Source organism: Trachinotus anak, unplaced genomic scaffold, assembly GCF_046630095.1.
Source record: "Trachinotus anak isolate AG129_WGS33_773 ecotype Australia unplaced genomic scaffold, CSIRO_AGI_Tana_v1 ptg000012l, whole genome shotgun sequence".
Taxonomy (NCBI): Eukaryota; Metazoa; Chordata; class Actinopteri; order Carangiformes; family Carangidae; genus Trachinotus; species Trachinotus anak.
In genome coordinates, this window is record NW_027273863.1 from 4884945 (window position 1) to 4903850 (window position 18906).

Below are 18906 nucleotides of genomic sequence, written 5' to 3' on the forward strand. Positions count from 1 at the left end.
TTTTAGGAAATATATCATTTTGCTGAGAGTTAAATGAGAACATTGACACCACTTACATGTCTGTATGATAAATATGAACCTACAGTGAGGAGTCCTTTAGCTTTACTTAGCACGCACACTGGAAAGGACAGAGAGGAGAGAGAAAACAGCTAGCCTAGCACCAAAGGTTAGAAAAATGCGTACCAGCGCTACTTCCTGGAGTCTCCAAGACTCCAATGACTGCATTCATCCATGAATTAGTCCAGCACATAACTGCTTGTAAAGCCTCAACTTGTCTTTTTGTTCAAATGAAATAAATGTGACATAACCTTGTAATTGAATTGATATATATATATATTTTTTTTTTTTTTTTCTTTTTGGGACAGAACTGGTGTAATTATCTTGTCTTTATGCTAATCTAAGTAAATCAAACCGTCCTCTGGCTCCAACTTCATATTTAATTGACTGATATGAGAGTGTTATTAGTTTCTCTTCTAACTCTCAGCAAGGAAGTGAATAAACATACATCTTCAAACGCTGAACTGTTCCTTCAGGTGAGAAACTAAATTCCTGACAACCTTGCTAAAGCTTCTGTTTGACTGACAGCCTGGTTAAGGGCCTGAAAAGCCTGTTTTTCTGCTGCAGTGGATGCCTTGGCTAAGTGGGTGGCTATTTGTCTGACCAGACTAGCTGCCTGTCAGGCTGATGGAGTTATGACTCACAAGCTGAGCTTCCTGCTGTTGGGGTGTTTGGATACACTGCTATTTGACTGGCATGGTGGCTGCCTGACTGTTTTATGACTGACAGGCTGGCGAACTGACCAAAGGAGTTCATGGGAGTCCCGTGCCAATGGCCGCCTCTGCAACATGGTCCTGTGAATTTTGACAGCACTGCGATGCTTGCCTCTTTTCTCAAGGAGACCTGGCCCAAACCCAGTGAGCATATAATCTTGGCTCAAAGCTGCTTCATGTGATATACATTCAGTCAAAGGGTCATGTGCACCTCAGAGCCATATTACTTATCTCTATATGTGTGGACTGGCCAGTTTAAAAAAAAAAAAAAATGAATACTGACATTTTTCAGTTGAATTTATTGCTCATATTTAAGTGTCCTGTTGACTAAATACTGTTTCAGAAGATGTCAAAACCAAAGTACTGGTATATGCTCACAATGTACGTTTTCTCTGCTGCTGAACGTAGTCTCTTGTCGGGAGCCGGTGGTGGTGATTGTCGTTTGACAAAAGTTTCAGCCATCAAGGCAAGAGGTTATAATACGCCCTCTGAGCAGCGCTAAGTCTTCAGGGCAGATTGGAGGCTACTGTGAGTTGCTATCAGACAGTGACGGGACCAAAAAAATGGAGGGCTAAAAAATGAAGCCAACACAGGAGTGCCAAAAAAGCGCAGTTCTTTGAATGACCACTTCAGGCTGGCTCCAAAAGCGAGTCACTCCCTACAGAATCCCATGTTAAAATGTCCAACTTTACAGCAGAACTAAACATGTTTACAGCCGGTTACCAAGAACAGTTTTAGTCTCTATAGCTAATTTCCTTCAGTAGAAGAAAATGGTAGACAAGAGTTAACAGAGCTTAAACCTAGAACACTAACGTCGGGTGATTTTCACCCACACGATTCTTGTCATGTGATTTTCATTGTGTTGCTGCTGTCTCAGTTGCATGGGTCCTTGGGTAGCTTCAGACTGCTCATTGATGTCATTAATAGTATGTTTGTTTCCCTCCCCCCATCTATGTTTTTTTCAAGAGGCATGCGTTCAGGTGATTTTCACCCGACATTAGTGATGGTGTTACTAATTTTAACGTTAGTGTTCTAGGGTTAAGACAGCGGTTGGTGAGTAAAGGCATGAAGTTTGATACTGAACTCGCAGTGTTTCTTCTACACTGGTCAGTAGACAGCTGTTCATGGTAACATTAGCTTACAAATAGCTCCTTTAAAAGTTCGACAAAGTAACATTGAGTGTCTCTTAGTGTGTCTGTGTTATGTTCATGTGTGTCTCTATGTACACCTCTCTATATGTGCATGTGGCTCTTTATGTGTGTGAAGGTGGCTGATGGGGGCTGGCGCCTCACCACATCTGTGCCCATCCAGAGGAAGGAGCGGAAATGCATCCTGGGAAGCTCAGAGATTGAGATACACAAAACACAAAGTTGGTCTTTGTTTGTCCAGCCGGTGACACAGCGAGCGGGTCTGAGCACTTAAAAAACAGTTAACTCACAGACCTGAGATTAAACTTGTAAAGTGGTATAAAAAATGACAGGAACATATACAAATGCTGTAATGCCTTCAAGCATCATGTTGATTCGAACAATATGAGGTGGAAATTGCTAAGAGTTATTTTTTCCCAGAATGCGACTCATGAATCCAAAGTCAGCACTCCTGATCTGAGAGTTATTATTTTTGGGCATTAATTCTCATGATGGATTGACAGGATATGAATAGCGTATGTGTTTAATTCAGTTGATAAATTTTAATGACTTCTACTGTTTTTACTGAGCTGACAACTTTTCTGCCCTTTACTTTAAGCATGCAAAGCCAACTGGTAGATAAGATCTCCTCCCTGGACCTGTAACAGGCAGATTTCTCTTCCTCTCTGTTCCCCAGTTCCTAGAAACACCCACAACTTTCTATAAAGAAATTTCACTTCACTTTAGTTGGATCCACAGTTGACTACAGCTTCCAGTTGCTAACTGGAAGCTGTAGGGACTGATATTAAAATAGTGTGACCCCTCAACCATATGCCTGCAAAAACTGTAAGTGTAATTAATGCAGTCCAGCCTGTAATTCAGGGTTTAGCAAAATTTTGCTTTGGTGTTTTCTGAGACATTGATCATGAGCAGGAGAATATAGTTTATTGATTTTATGACACAGACTCTTTAATACAATAAGACATAGCAAACAAATAAAATAAAAACATTTTAATTTTATCTCAAGTATTTTAATTATGATTTTGCCATGCACCTTCCTGGCCAGCCAGGGTCCATTTATATAATCCTATAAACAAAAGCTGGAAAATGCAGCATAAAATAAAACAATATGTTACATACACAATATTTACAAACATGAATATAATGAAATAATTGTGGAATTTGTCCTTTATTAATTTTAATTCTTGAGTGCTAAAAATATGTTTTGCATGCAGAAGCTGTTTCACCACCTTCTATTATTTGCTTGTTTCAATTTGTGTGGCTGTTAATATGTTAAAAATATAAATGAAAAAGGCAACAGTAGCAAACATTTCATATACATGCATAGTGTTCAGCATTATTTACAAAATTATTATGTACATAAATATACAGTCTGTATTTCACTGCCTTCATTGTTGCTATGCTGTATATTACCAATGTGATGAAAAGGGAGGATACAGGGAGGCTCAAACCAGACTTAACAGGAATTAAATACATAAACTAAAATACTTCTCCCTGTGTGAATGACCTGATTTATTTCAGAATCTAATCTAAAAAGTATGCACAAGCACAAAAGCCTGACTTAATTAACTATACACAAACTACCAGGACATTAAACACACCCACATTCCTGACACACAGCTACACAGCTTTATGTGAGTGGGCAGACCAGAATAATGTTTCCCCAGGAACTGACCTCGCACTAAACACCTCCCCTGGTCAGTCACTGTCCAGTTGTACTTTTGAAACTAGGCTTGTCTTCCCAAAATATTTTTCAAAACCATAAACAGAAAGGAAGAAGTGTAAGAAATTGAAGATCGCGTTTATCTACTCTAACTTAAGCTACAATCATTACTGTGTCTGCTTATTACAACAGTAGTAGCCTAATGGTACTTCTGAGCAGTGCTGGTTAAAATGACAGAATAGTTTCTACTGGTATGTTTGTGAGTTCGTTACAAATTAGTTTTAAACTGGTATATACTTCCAGGAAATAGTCAAGCCCAACATTGACGTTCACCAACAGTTACCACATTGACTGGCCATATGAAGGTAACTTCAAAGGTTCCATATTTTATAAAGTGAGATTTCCATGTCTTTTTTGATGATAAAGCAGGTCTAGGTTCTCTATTAATACTGTGAAAGTATCAAAGCCTCAGTCCACAGAGAAATGCACACAGCCTGCTCAGAGCCTCAGCTCTCTGCTGAGACTGTTCAGTTCTACAAACCTCTACCACAAAAACGTAAACTTCACTCGACTCGGCTCCTGCTGATACCACGTACCACTGTCGTCGAAATGTGCCAAACTGAAGCCTGCAGAAGGATAGCGGTGAAGAATAACAACCAGGCAGAGCAGACCCACAACTGTAGGCTCAATGCAATTCAGTTGGCTTTTGCTATTTTAATAAATAAAATAATTAATACAATTAATTCCAATTAATGTTAATTACAGTGGTTGTTCAGTTTTATTGCTGTATTTTTTTTTATTCTGTATAATGCAATAGCATTAGTTTTAAAAACTGTCTCAAATAATCCTGAACAAATTAAATGGAAAATTGCCATCAGATTTAATGTGTAAATAAATAATTTAAATGGCCAATCACGGATATGGGACACTTTGAAGCCTCACGGGAAAATAAATTGTTTTCCATATTGAAGGTAAAATAAATTGTGCCACATACATAAAAAGAATCCTATTAAACTACAATGATCAATCCTGCAGACGGAAAAAGAAATGCTGCTTGTTGTAAGGGCAAAAAAATGCTGATTGCTGAGGTGAAAGCAGAATATATATTAAATAAATTGAGATGAATGTATTTATATTAATTGATTTATTTATTCAATTCTGACCTATAGGTATTCATCAAACATTAATAACTTATTTGAAATTTGACTTTCGGTCTGGTTTGGCCCTCCGTACAACCTTCACAATATGAAATTATGGGAGGCAGCTGGAGTGGTGCTAAATCTGGTGGCGTATGGTATATTCAAGTTTAAGTGTTAGAAAACATGATGTCATGATATCCTGTCAGCAAGGTAGCCCAATGTGATTATTATGGTCAGCTATAGACAGACGTAAGGCAACAGACATCCAAGATCATCATTCACCAAAAATCCTCTGCTGAGCTATTCTTGGAGTCATGACCAAACTTCAAAGGGAAGCCTTAATAAAAGTCATGTTACACTGAAAAGCTGAATTATTTACTGTAGGAATGAATGTAATTACAGATTGTAAGATGATAATGAGTGGGTTTGCTGGATGTCAAGTGGCCATGTTTGATGGTAGTCTGCCCTTTGAGAGCGGTTTTTCAGATGACGGCAAATACCCTGAAGGCTTTTCCTCCTGTTGGGCTCACTAGGCTGGAAGAAGAAGAGCGAGCAGAGAAGAGAGACGTGGTTCATGTAGGGTTATTCTTACATATTATACCTGAAGACTTATTTCAATATGACCTAAACACCAAATCACTAAAATTCTGCCTTCCATTAATCACAGATAGAAACTTCAATTTAACTTTTCATATCTGGTAAAAATGATGAAATAGCCAAATTTAATACACACACAATTACTCTCAATATATAACTGCATATATGTACCTCTCTGAGGTGATGCCATTCTGGTAACTGCCACTGTACTGCTTCCTTTTGTCCATCGGCATCACATCCAGGTAACCTCCAGACTCATTCGGGATCACTCCAGCGTGAATGGCCGCTCTGCAGATACTGGATTTCTGGATGAAACAGGTCAACATGTTAACATGGTGTTGTAAAATTAAAAAAAACTTGTGGTGACATAATAAATAGAGAAGAGGATGCCTTCTTGACAATGGAATGTTATAAGTGTGTCATTATAATTGTACCATTACTGTTTGAAAACATAATTTTTTTAAAGTTTTCTCTGCCGCTGAATGTGGTTTCTTGCTGGGAGCAGATGGTTGTGATTGTTGCTTGACGAGAGCTTCAGCCATTGTTGTGTTAACAAGACAAGAGGTTATAATACCCAGCTGATTGAGGCTACAGTGAGTCGTTATTGGAAAGTGAGGAGCCCGGCCAGGGCTAGCTGGTTAGCATGCTAACTTCAGTAGAAGAAAATACGTGGTAGAGACAAGTTAACATTGGTGTTGCTTCCCATCTCTGGGGCCAGCTGTTGGTAAGTGAAAGGCATGAAGTTTGATGCTGAACTCGCAGTGTTTCTTCTAGACTGGTCAGTGAAACTAACAAGTAGCTCCTTTAAGCAGTAATAGACCTGCTCACAGCAAACATTCTGAAACGAAAGGACAAAGGTGTAAATAATCTAAATAAAGGCCACAATCCAGGTTCCAGGACCCTGGTATTATCCATGCTGGCTCACTGGTATGAGACAGAGCCAGAATTCATGTTATTAGTTACGCCTGTGGTTTTCCAGCACTCACAAGTCAAAATGTGCTGTGAAAGAGAATTACTAGGCCACTAGTGTTTTTCACAGCAGGTATTTATACTATCATAACAAGAAAAACATGAATGTATAGTAACTGATAACATCAATTTAAGCTGGATTTCATTCAGGTTTCACAGCCCAAAGTCTCAAGTTGCTTTGACATGCAGCACTGATGGAATGGCCTCCGTGAGTATCAAGCCATCATTAATGTTGCTAATTACATCTGTGTCTCGACCTGTAATGATCAGTTTATGACAATGATGCAGGAACTCACGTCTGAGTAATACTTTGTCCCAATGACTCGGGCTTGACTGTCACGCAAACAGTTCCTGGGACAATACAACCTGTGGGATAAAACAGAGCTCAGGGCAGGTCATAAAATATTGTCAGAGCAGACACTGAAACTAAAATATGCTGGGTTTGTAGAATATTATTCAAATTAGATTTTCTTGTATATAAAGATTTTATAAATGCCTATCTTTCTGCTTTGCAAATGTGTCTTTATTGCAGAGCTGCCTGGAGGCCAAAACAATCTTACTGGTTAAGTTAAAACTATACAGGCTGTTGGACTGTAAATAACAAATTACCTTTGTCAACTAATTACCTTTGTATAGATATAAAATCTGAAAATCTGAAAATGCAAATCGATTATGTTGAAAGGTTAGCAGGGTAGCTAATGGTATCTTTGCTGACTTGATATAAGACCCTTTTAATTTGGAGGGTCACATGGGCCAGATAAGTAATCTGCGAGTCATTGGCTCAGCCTGTTGTGGATTAATTCAAACAATGGAATGAAAAAATGATGAAACAGCTCCAGCTGTTCTACATTAATAAACTTAAAGCAGAACATCACCTGGGACAGTGTCGCACAGGTTTCTTGAAGGGGCAGAAAAGAGCCACGGTGGTATCACATCTTACTGCCTTGACTGGGAGAAGAACGACACAGCAAAATGACCCTACAGTGTTTCTGTACATGGTTAACATTGCGTCTGTGTCTTTATAGTAAGAAGTGATTGTCTGCATCTTACCGGGCACCGACTCTACTTTGAAGGAATTTGCACTTCTGTTTTTCCTGTGAAATCAAAGAAAACTGCGTGAAGCTTTACTCATGCGCATCATTAGTTCCATCCACCAAAAAGGGAGTCAATGTACTGTACATCCAGACTGTATTAACTTAACACTTTTTAATAAAAACTGAATACAGAGAATGATTCATACCCAGCTGATTGAATACCATTCTTGTATGATTTGGTGAATTGCTGTTTTCTGCCCAGTCTGGTCACATCCAGCCATCCTCCATCGTTGTCAATAACACCAGAGTGTAGCGCAGCTGCACACACACTGGATTGCTGCAGTAAAGACAAACACAATGTACAGGAAGGTGTAACTTAAAAAACATGAATTATCAGTGGTTACTCTTGTGTAATCAAATCAAATCAAATCAAACTTTATTTAACACAAGATGCTCAACAATAATGAAAAGCAGTAAAATCAATTAGAGATAGATGAGTATATAGACAAAATAAATGAATAAGTAAACAGGTTCAAGAGAAGGCTAAGCTAAAAAAAGTATTTAGATTTATTTTCAAACAAAGTAGAGATTGTGCCATCCTCAGGTCCTGTGGCAGGCTGTTGCACAGAGCAAGGAGCATAACTGCAGCGTGGTACCTCTCCATGTTCACTCTAGGAACAACTAGAAGGACAGTCTCGGAGGACCTGAGTTGTCTAGCTGGAGTATACCTTAAAAGCATATATTCTTATTCAGCATATATTCACATTCTGTCACTGTCCTATATACAGTAACGTATAATACAGTTAATGCAGAGGTGTGGTTAGTGATCCTTTACCATGTCATAATGTCCAGTCCCAACTACTTTTCCAGGGCTGTCAAGGCAGCCAGGTGGACACTCATATCTACAGACAGGAACAACAGTGAGGCGACAACATTTTGACACTGGTGCTTTGCTTGTAATAGAAGCACATTATGTTGTACCAAAAACTTTATTCATATAATGTTTTATTTGGAAATGATAAATTCTCTGGTGCTATCTGAACTAACCTCATTCCCATGTATTTTCTTATGGTAAGCAAGGTACAACAAATAATACTCGCATACACTGTATAATAATTTTCATCTATCATTTGATGTTCATCAGTTGGAGTGTCGTTGATTACCTGTTACAGGTTGTTCCCTTGCACTTATCCCTCAGTTTGGTCTCACACTCGACCTGCTGGCCTAAAATAACAAAAAGGAGCTTTTAACAAACTTGTTGTAATATTGCTGATAATGTTACACATTCTTCATCATCCCAGTCAGAGATGCGGTATACATGGGAGTACTCTTACACATCTGCTCTGTGCTGACAACCTGGTTTCTGTCCAGGTTGTCATTGGGTGAGGGATCTGGTGACGGGGCTCTGGGTTGGGGCTCTCTGTCCCTCACAGGTTCGGGTTCAGGTTCAATGTAGTTGGACTCCTCAATCTCAGGAGGAGGACGTCTGTCCACACCCCCATCTGAAAGTATTGATACAATGTTAGCTGGACCAAAACTTTATGAAATCACAACAGGGCAACCCATTCTCTTTAATTAAGGCTACGTCCACACTACTACCTTTTCATTTTAAAACTTTGTTTTTGTTTTAAATCTGTGTCCACGTGAGCATTTTAGCTCCGTATCAGAAGTGATCTCCATCTCCATACTATCACACCTGAAAACACATACATACATGATCATTCGTGCACAACTGGCATGCACGAGCTGGTGTAAACAGGAAGCATATTGTTTACTCTGTAGTTGATTAGTTGCACAAAATACTATAAACAAGGAAAAACAAAGACAGTTGTAGCAATAAAGGCTGATAAGACCCTATCAGGAGCGACGGGGGATGTCTACGCCATCATTTCCAATGGTCTCCATTTTTGCCAATCCAGACAACAATGCAATCCTGTTTTCAAACTAAAACAGAACAAGCAGCGTTTCCAAGAGTCTCCATTTTTGGGGCTTGAGTACGTGGGTAGCAGGCAAAAACATAGCAAAAGAGATACGTTTTAAAATTAAAACATAGTGGTGTGGATGTAGGCTAAAACTACAACTATCTCTGACAATTTTGTTAAGGTGCAAACTATGGTAAATTGGTCAAGTTTGACCCAAACTCACCTTTGTAGCAGAGGTTGTCCCTGCAGCCTCCTGCGTAGCTGGCTGGGCAGGCAGAGCAGGGCGCTCCATATTTATATGGAGCATGACCCCACCAGTTCCCCCTGAGAATAATCACAACATGGAGTTTGTCACAGAGCTCCAGAGGGCAGAACTTTAAAGTCCGACCATTTCCATACATTGACACTGTCCATCCCTTGTGTTTTTCACACAAATCCTGATGTATGCATGTGCCTTTTTGTTGATTGATCTTAATTATTGATAGTATCTTCTTATTGTTTAAGTTTGTCTTTTTTAAACACAACAGCTGCTGTTATTCAAGTAAAAAAGTGACTGACCATGAGAGAACTACATTTAACACCTGCTGATTGAGGGAGTGGTGTCACATCTTGTTGACTTACGGAGGAGAGTAGTTGCAGACCAGATAGACAGCTTTGGCCCAGATCATTCCCCACACGTTCATGTTGTAACACACATTGATGGCACACCCAATACGATTACTAGTAGCCCACACCAACTGAAATTCAAATACATAAACAAAGTAAAGCATCCAGCTGTCCTCTCACATCTGGTGGTACTGAATTTTGAACAGGCAATGGTCATCAAATGTTAGTGTTAACTATCTGTGCACACCATGATTTTACAGGTTTTTGTTATGTGGCTCTCACAGTAACATAAGTAAAAAACAGAAATACACATACTTGTAATTTTTGAGAGAGAAAATGTTTGGGTAAAAGGTCAAAGTTCATTTATGCACCGCAGCTCTCTCTCCAGATCAGAAAATGTGAAAATTATCCCAAGTTTTCTACACCTAAAGACCTGTAAACATAGAAGCCCTTTTACCTGAGTGTAGTGAGTGCATACGGGTCCTGAACATCTGAATGGACAGTGTGGGTTACACTCCTGGGAGTAGGGATAGCTGTAGTATCTCACCTCATCATACCAGGCCTGGACATGGTAGGTTGGGGGACGGTCCCTAAAGTAACAGGGAAGGTGTTGTTCAACTGCATATCTATAAATGTTTGAATTATGTCACCAGAAAACATGAGATAAAACATATCCTGAAGATATGTCGTGACATATCAGTGCGGTCACATCTAATTTGTTGGTTGATTTCTTCATACAAGGAGTTAAACTGTCACAAAGTGCAAGGCGCAGTTATAAGGCAGTCACTGTTTGTGAAGTCAGCAGAGATCATGTGCTAATGTCATGAAGGGGTAAAGTGTCACGCCCTAACAGGTGCAACACAACAGTGAGATGGAGCATTTCATTAATGGATCATAAACAGTACACACCCACACAGTTCAAAGAAATGGTCTGTTCAGTCACTGAAATGAAAATTGTTTGGCTCTAAATCAGAAACACAGTGCCCTATTTTCGGGGCAGAGCACTGACCAATGAATCAGCACAGTTTTATTAATTTCTTGACCTTGAAACTTCCTTTGTGCATCTGTGCAATATCTTGGTGCCAAGCACAGAGTACATGGTGCACAGGTGTAAACCTGTGGGAGGTTCATTCAAATGAGGCAGCACAAAGTGACTTGTTGGTGTTTTAGCGGAAAATGTGTCTTAGACTTGGAACTGAGAATAGACGTCTCAGAACCACATCTGTTCCTGGCACAACGTCAATCTGCTGCCACTTTGGTGATTTTATCAACGAGAGCAAACTAAAAAACATGGAGCAAATGCTCAGCAATGTCGAATATAAACCATTTTAAGTAATCACTCCCCAGCCAGCAGAGGCATTTGAAATGGCATTAAACAAAAGGTTTATTGTGTTTTAAAGCAGGACTGTCAGTAAATCAGTCTGCAATGACTCTTACATTGCAAACAGCTGCTTTGCAAAACTGACTCCTCCATCATTCATTAAATCCCTGCAGCCATCGGAATTATGTATTTAATATTATGCAGGACATACCTTTATTAAATTGTGTAATAATATCAGACTACTACCAAGTAAACCCCATACAACACTACACACATCAGACTGGTCTGTTTAAGTAGGAGATGTTGTATTGCAACCCAGTCTCTGATCTATTAGTAATTTATTGGAGAGAACAGGAGAGTTGGTCTGAACATTGAAAATAACCTCTGCTTTATATTACAACTTTAAATGTTCACAAACTGTTACATTTAAACAAATATTGTAGTGGAAAAATGGTCTCAGATGAAAACATATTTCATAGAAATATATTACAATTTAATTAACACACTCCACTCCTGTAATATTTATACATACACACCTGCCCCAGTGCGCTCCAAGGTTTTGGCCTATTTGTGTCAACATGTGGCTCGGTCCATGTTCCCATCGGCAGGTATGTGCCCAGTGCTCTGCGCTCCTCTCTAACTCATAATCCCATACCTGGGGAACACACACACACACACACACACACACACACACACACATAAAGAACAACGCACAGGGTCTTGGTTAAAAAGTTATTTGGCTCAGGAAGCTCTGAATGTTTGTTTTTCTAGATCTCTTCGTTAGAGTCTCTGAGTCCGGAGCAGCTTTGTGTGCGACAGATGTTTGCAGACCTGCAGACCTGAAACTCCACTCTGCATCACCTTCCTGATTTAAGTGGCCACTTACCATAGTTGTGGCTTTAATTACTACTCATTGCATTTTTTTTTTCAGATATCTCATCATTCTCTTTGAAGAAACTAAACTACCATGAATTCCATTGCAACTAATCTGAAACATACTTGAGGCAAAGTGAACCTGAAAGATGAACCTGCTCTTTACTTTAAAGTGCTGTGGTTGTGTGCATGCCTCTCAAATTTAACACAGTGTAGTCAAAACTAGGCCTCTCCTATTAAACACACACACACTCACTCACTCTCTTACACACAGACACGTACATGAGAGTGAAGCTAGGTATCACCACCACCACAGCAACTTGCAGCTTTGTGCTACTATTCTATGTGGTTGTTTGATAGCTTGTTTCCAGTAAGTTTTGGTCTCATAAAACAAGCAAGAGAAAAAAAAAGCTTAGAGAAGAAAAAAAACTACCAAAACAGAGAGTCTCTGTTTGGGGGCTTGATGCCATCTTTACTGCAGAAACTTGACCCACTTGAAACTAAATTAAAGTCGAAATACCTGAAAACTATTCACATACCTCTTTGTTTGGAACAAAGCAGAAACGTAGGTATAAGGCTGAGCAATTCAAATGTTTCAGCAAAGTTAATTAACTGTTGGGGAGGCAGAAGAATAGGTGCAGTGTGCTCTGCTGTTGGCATACTGTTTAGTTGCATTACGGCTATCACACGTCAAAACTAATAGGATAATGCTCGAGTGTGGCGTTGTAACTGCTCTGATTGACCACCATAATGTGTTCCATATGCTTGGTAAGGCCAACACACTGTGTTAGTGTTACACTGTTTCCCACTCACTGTGGAGCTGCTTACTCCTCAGGCCTGGTTGGAGAGGGGATATTTTGACTCTTTAGTTCGGCCACAACCCAGCTGTGATTGAGATACAAACACTGAGGCACTGCCATGTGATACTGCATTTTTCCACGATCATTACATTGTACAATAGCTGTTTGGGGGAATTTTCCACATTTGATTATTCTATGTTTGTTTGTCCTCAGTTGAAAGAAAGCATGCTTCTCCAAGGGGTTGAGCAAGTTCTGTTCGTTATGTCAAGTGCCGTCAGTTGAGAGAAAAAGGAAACTGTCCTCACCAGAAAAATGACAGTGCCAGTCATCGAAAAACTCTAAACAACCAAAACATGTTTGATCTCATCTGTTGTGTTGGTTTTAGTTGAAGCGATTAGGAAATGGAGTGAACATTTGCAGGAAATAAGAGTGACGTCACTTTTACTGGGCGTTCAGACCAAATACAGCGCTGAATTAAAATAATGCAAGGGGCCTGAACATAGGCCGTAGGAAAGACATCATGGGGGATAGTTGGGTGTGAAACAACTGGCATCCAACCTTAATGTCATCCACTGGTTTGTGAACTGCCATTTTGAAGCCTCCAGTTTGTAATTTGACCACCACCATCTTGATTTTTCTGTAGAAAGCATATTTGGGCAAGAAGGGTGTGAGGGGTGGATCTAAACTACTCTGTCCTCTATCCTGATTATCAGGCAGGTTGTTGTGTGTGGTATAGTCTGTCAATCACACAATAGCCCCGCCCTAATGCGTACCCTGTTTTATCGTCTGTTTTCCTCTAAATGGGACCATAATTTAAAAAATGAACATCATGTTGTATTGAAGAAGACTTAAAACTAGAGATTGAGACCATAAACTCATTAGGAAAACATTTACTGAGGTAACAAATCAAGTGAGAAGTTGGGCCATTTTCCCATAGGCTTCAATACAATCTGACTTCTTGCAACCAGTGGAGTCGCCCCCTGATGGTCATTAGATAGAATGCAGGTTTAAGGCTCTTCCACATTGGCTTCACTATTCAGATCCAGAGTCTACGTCCATTTTTACACACAGTCTATGGTGTAAAAGATGTGACTTGGCACTGCAGTTCATCTTTTGTCTTGTCCCAAAAGCCACAGCTTCTTTTACCCCTCTTATCTTCAATCCCCTCCTTTGTTTAAGGATTCAGTTTGCTTAAGTGGTTGATGATCTTTTCTGATATTGAAACTAGAGGGAGCTGTCTCTGACAATTTCTGTAACTTTCCGAAACTGACAATTCGACGAGCACCTCCACTTTACACAACAGATAACAGGTGAGCGGAGGTGAGAAAGTATGCAGGAACGCTCATGCTCCCCTTTTTCATTCGTTCAGCACAAACACTGGAAACAGTCTACAGCGGACACTAATGATCTCTGCCAGCTCATTATTCTCCTCATGTTCTTGTTATTCTTCACCCTCAATTATCCAGCAGAGGGAAAGATGGACTGCCCACCAGCCTTTGAAGAGAGGTCACAGTAACAACGACCAGTCTCCTTTTGCATTCCAAAGAGCATTAAGTTCCCAAAATACAGACCTGTCTCCAGCCATCTGCCAGGACCACCTCTGCCACAGAGGTAAGTACAAGATGTGCATTTGTACAGGAGTAGGTTTAGGACATGCACTCAAGGTCGTAATTTTCAAAGGCAAATATTGAAGAAGAAAACAAGAGGCCATTGTTTTCGTAATTCAAAGTATGCAAAATGGTTCAAAGAAACCTTGTAATTCATATTCAATAAGGTATAGAAAGTGGTTGTGATTATGGGAGCTTTTAAACAAGTCTGTGTTTCTCAGGAAGGTCTGCTGGGCAAGAAATGACGTGCTCTAGATTAACGGACGCAACAGTGCTCTACAGGCATTTGCTGAATGGCCTTTGTATGAAATCAAGGAATCAGAGAGCAGCAGTAAAGTGCAGCCCCTTTGGCCTCCAGATCCTGCAATCTGAAAACCAAATACTTGGCCCTCATCAGTCCCCATGCCTTACCACATCATTATCATCAGTAATAGTATCCCTTGCTAAAGAAACACTGGATTAGTGTACATAACATACATTTACACTACTGTGCCCCGCACTTCAAACGACAGGGCTTGACATGTTTGAAATAGATTCACCACTATGGCACCCAAAATGAGATGCGTGGAGGATCAAATAAAAGATAACATGGACTTGGGCCAGGGTTTGAGTGAGCTGCGATGGATGGGGAGAGAGGAGGAGAAAGGAGAGAGTGAAAGTGGAGGAGGGTGAGGAAAAGCCTGAGGGAAATTCTGTGAGGCTGAAGAGAAAGAGGGCGAAAAGAGAGAGAGAGAAAAAGATTCAGCAGGAGAAATGGAGTGATATAGTAAGGAGACGCTGGGCAGGAAGGGAGGGAGGGCAGGATGGTTGAGGTAGAGGGCAGGACAACACTGTGGGGGTGAAAGCTGGATCTGGGCCAGGGTCAGCGAGGCCAGGCAAGGAGGTACAGGAGCTCGCCAGACGATGGCTTTGGTTTGCAGATCTCGTTCTCTGTCTTCCCCACTCTGCTGTCTTTAGTTGACAGAGATACACAAAAGTGCTTTGCTCTCAGAAAGACTGTTGACAGTCAAAGGACACTGATCCAAATCATTCATCACAGCTTATTTTTGTTTATATTTGCTGACCATGTACTATACCCTGACCCTTTACCAATGGCTGTATAAAGATGGATGACCCATCTCTACTTCTTCCCACTGTACAAAAATGAAACCAAAAAATGATGTAATTTGGAGCACAGTTGTGATGAGGGAGTGGAGCGACTTGCGATAATCACGGCTGTCAATCATGACATTACACTCCTGTATTATAGTATCAAAGTTAAAGTTAAAATCAAACGTATCTGATATATGAACACTTGAACGTACATCAGCGTGATAAGAACCACCTAAAATGACAGAAACCATGTTTGGAAAAAATATGTATTTCACTTATACTTTGATTTGTTAGTTTGGCCCATTTCCCATCCAACTTCATGGAGGGGGCGGGGTTTATGATCTATACTGCAGCCATCCAGTAGAGGCCGATCAAGACGTTTTGACTTCACTTTTAGGGAGCTGTCATGTCATCCATCTTTGTATACAGTCCTTCCCCTACTATTTAGCTATGTGTTATTGCACAACCCATATGCAGTTGATAACACCAGTTATCAACTTACCACTTCATATTCATACGATGGCTCTCTCCAGTTTTAGGTGGTCACCATCGATTTTGTCTGATAAAATTTTGACTGTTGGGTTTTTGTCTGATGGGTAGCTGGTTACGCTAACGTTGGCTGTATTATTTGGTGAGAAGCCCTGTCTCCAATTTAATTCTTACGTTTTAAGATGACAAATTTTAAACAAAAACCCTGTAAAGGTTCTTAAATATACACTTGGTGGCTACATTAATGATATTGTGCTCAAAGGCAAAAGGTTCCAGGCAAAAAGTTAGCATCCTCATCATGTAAAAATCACGGAAACAGAGAAACGGCATATTGTTCTTGTATTGCAGTCCTACATGATACAGGAAAATGTAATAATATTGTTGTGACAGCCCTGTGCGTGGATGCTAGGATTACATACTTTTAGGGTTTTAGGATGTGGACTAACCAATGTGTTTGGCAAATGTAACGCCATATTAGGTAATGTTGGTGTGCAAACTTCCTTGAGTCCAATAGAGACCAGGAAAGTGATGGTAATTTAAAATCGTGCTAGTTGTGAACAGTACTTTTTTGTTTTAGTCCACAAACTGATATAAATGAATTAGTTAGTGATGTGCTCTTTGGCTTTGGAAGCAACGCTGGGTTACTACTGTAGTAAGCTAGTAAGTTAGTCGGATGTGCTAACAGTTGTAGTTAACCATGAGAGCAAAAAACCCACTTTTTAGTCCATACCTTACATTTTTGCTTGTGTGTTTTTGATTTTGAAAACACTAAAAAAATCACTCTCAAAACTTAACATGCAGAGTGTTGCTTTTCCTAGAGCCTCACAAACACTGCTTGAGCATTTTGAGAAGCCTGGTCTGATAGGTCTGCCTTACAATTGCTAAAGTATGATTGGATGAGGTTTAGCGAACGGTCAATGAACTGATTTTTGCATTAGTTTATCTCTCCAGGAATCTTCTTTATTTCTGACCCAGTGTTCAGCCTTGTAACCAACACTGATACTGTTTATATATTAAAATAACAGAAATGTAGATAGGGATGAATTCTTTTGAATGATAAGTTGTATTCCTGTGAACCAGCTGTGTCCTCTGCACTTACCATGTACTCCATATTGGAGGCAGGAGGGTGGACCTGACCACGCAGCTTGTTGTGCAGGTCCAGAATGAGGTGCATGTCTCCCTCGCTGATGGCCCTCTTCCCTCTCGGCTTTGCTCTCCACCACTCATCATCCTTGTCCCTGTACTTGTCCAGGATGGACTCAAGACGTGTGGAGTTGGTGAGGACCATGGCCAGGACGGTCTGGGTCAAGCAAAGGAACAAGCTCGCTGCTCTAACCCAGCCCAGGAAAGGAAGAGCACTCTTCATGACGGGGAATATACTGCTGCAGGATGAAGAATACTTTTTGTTGTCTGCAAAACAGAGAGGATGCATGTTGAGTAAAAGTACCTCAAGTTTTTGAATTCCTGCTTTTACTTCAGACTGTTGGCTTGCTGCATTGGAGAACTGCACGCATCTTTTTGTGGCTCTTTTCATCAAAGAAAACATGGAATCAGCAAATCCCAACTAAACATTAACAGTTACATCAGAGTGCATATTAATCTTCTCCCTTCTGAGCAAGCTTACATGCATTAGATCATCTTTAAGAAGGCAGCTTGAATCTATCCTCTCTGTTTCATAATGCTGTAACTATGGTGGACTTCACTTCAAACAGTAAGTCTAACAGCTTTGAGCAGTCCGAGTGCATCTGCAGGTCACTGCATCACCACACACAGTAGGACTAGTGTAAACTCAGTTTTCACACGTTATGTTGCAGAGCGTGAGATTTAGTGCGCATGCGTAAGTTACTGTACTGCGTAATAATATGCACTGCAGGGAGGCTTGCAGCATTTTAATTAAAAAAAAACACGAACTTGATATTTTATCCTTAATGATGCCCCTCAAGAAATAACATACTTAAGTGATTGTTTTTACCCTGAAACTGTGGGAAAAGTTATACAACAGACAAACTGTAAAATATTTTAGTGGCACCATAAAACAAAAGATGGAAAAAAGCTGCTATAAACTCGCTTGTGAGTACCACACTCACACACACTCACACACACACACACACTCTTCTGACAGACATGATAAAGTGTAGGGCAAGTTTACCTTTAGATTTCGCCGAAGTGGTCAAAATATCTCCCAGGTGCAATATTCCAGATGCCAAAACTTCTTGAGATTAATGCAGAGCGATAACTTTCCAGTCAGTTTAATTCATTCCATCTATCACACATAATGAGTGCAGGCGGTCGGCTCTCTGTCAGACTGTACATCCGCGCTGGAAGAGCTCAGAAATGTCTATAGGTACCTGTTGAATTCCTCAGGTCCCGCAGTGCGCAGCTGTGTGCGTGGGACTGCTGCTCATTTTGCGCTTATATGCCAAATTTACGCTTAGCAACGCGCAACGCGGCGGACCACGCCTCTACACCCCCCCCCCCCCCCCCCCAACTGCACCCCCACCCACAGCAACACACGCACAGGCCGGCAGGGATATGTTGGCACTCCAGGGCTGATCTATTCGAGGAGGCACCTGATCGCACCAAGAAGTGACGTGAAGGTAAACTTGTGGCTGTTATGAGAGCAGCCCACTCCTGGTACCAATACTGCACTCTCCTGCTGTTTCCATGTTTTTTGTTTGACAGGAAGACACGGTCACAGTTAGGTGTTGGTGCCTTAAAATAGGCCACAGCGTGAAAGTCTGTTTAGTGTGACTGTCCAAGGAGCTGTGAGACCATATGTGCATGAAAATGGATTAAAATGAATTTGCAATTATGACATTTACTTTGCTTTCATTCAGCTCAAGTACAGTCATTTGTTACAGTATCACTCTACACTG

General features: G+C 40.4%; 1 protein-coding gene across 2 annotated transcripts; it reads right to left on the reverse strand.

Moving 5' to 3' along the window:
* Positions 1 to 2820: 2820 nt before the first annotated feature.
* Positions 2821 to 18487, reverse strand: crispld1b (cysteine-rich secretory protein LCCL domain containing 1b). Of its 2 annotated transcripts, none has more exons than XM_071492197.1 (15): positions 18180 to 18487; positions 17130 to 17412; positions 11706 to 11824; positions 10306 to 10438; positions 9864 to 9979; positions 9466 to 9566; positions 8655 to 8822; positions 8484 to 8544; positions 8156 to 8222; positions 7527 to 7657; positions 7337 to 7380; positions 7162 to 7234; positions 6583 to 6652; positions 5489 to 5622; positions 2821 to 5254 (listed from the first exon to the last, which is right to left on the reverse strand). In XM_071492197.1, the coding sequence occupies exons 2-15, from the start codon at positions 17394 to 17396 to the stop codon at positions 5203 to 5205; spliced, it is 1536 nt and encodes a 511-aa protein (XP_071348298.1). In that variant the 5' UTR covers positions 17397 to 17412; positions 18180 to 18487; the 3' UTR covers positions 2821 to 5202. The 2 variants fall into 2 exon arrangements, with proteins under 2 accessions (XP_071348298.1, XP_071348297.1); XM_071492196.1 differs by having other exon boundaries at positions 17130 to 17440; positions 18180 to 18486.
* Between the last annotated feature and the right edge of the window lie 419 nt (positions 18488 to 18906).

Excerpts from the sequence above, each read along its gene's own strand:
- crispld1b (XM_071492197.1), bottom strand. The coding sequence starts at position 17,396 with ATGAAGAGTGCTCTTCCTTTCCTGGGCTGGGTTAGAGCAGCGAGCTTG. Across the intron at positions 9,567-9,863 it reads GTCTGCAACTACTCTCCTCC|GGGGAACTGGTGGGGTCATG; the intron begins GTAAGTCAACAA and ends GATTATTCTCAG. Across the intron at positions 7,658-8,155 it reads GGACTGGACATTATGACATG|CAATCCAGTGTGTGTGCAGC; the intron begins GTAAAGGATCAC and ends TCTTTACTGCAG.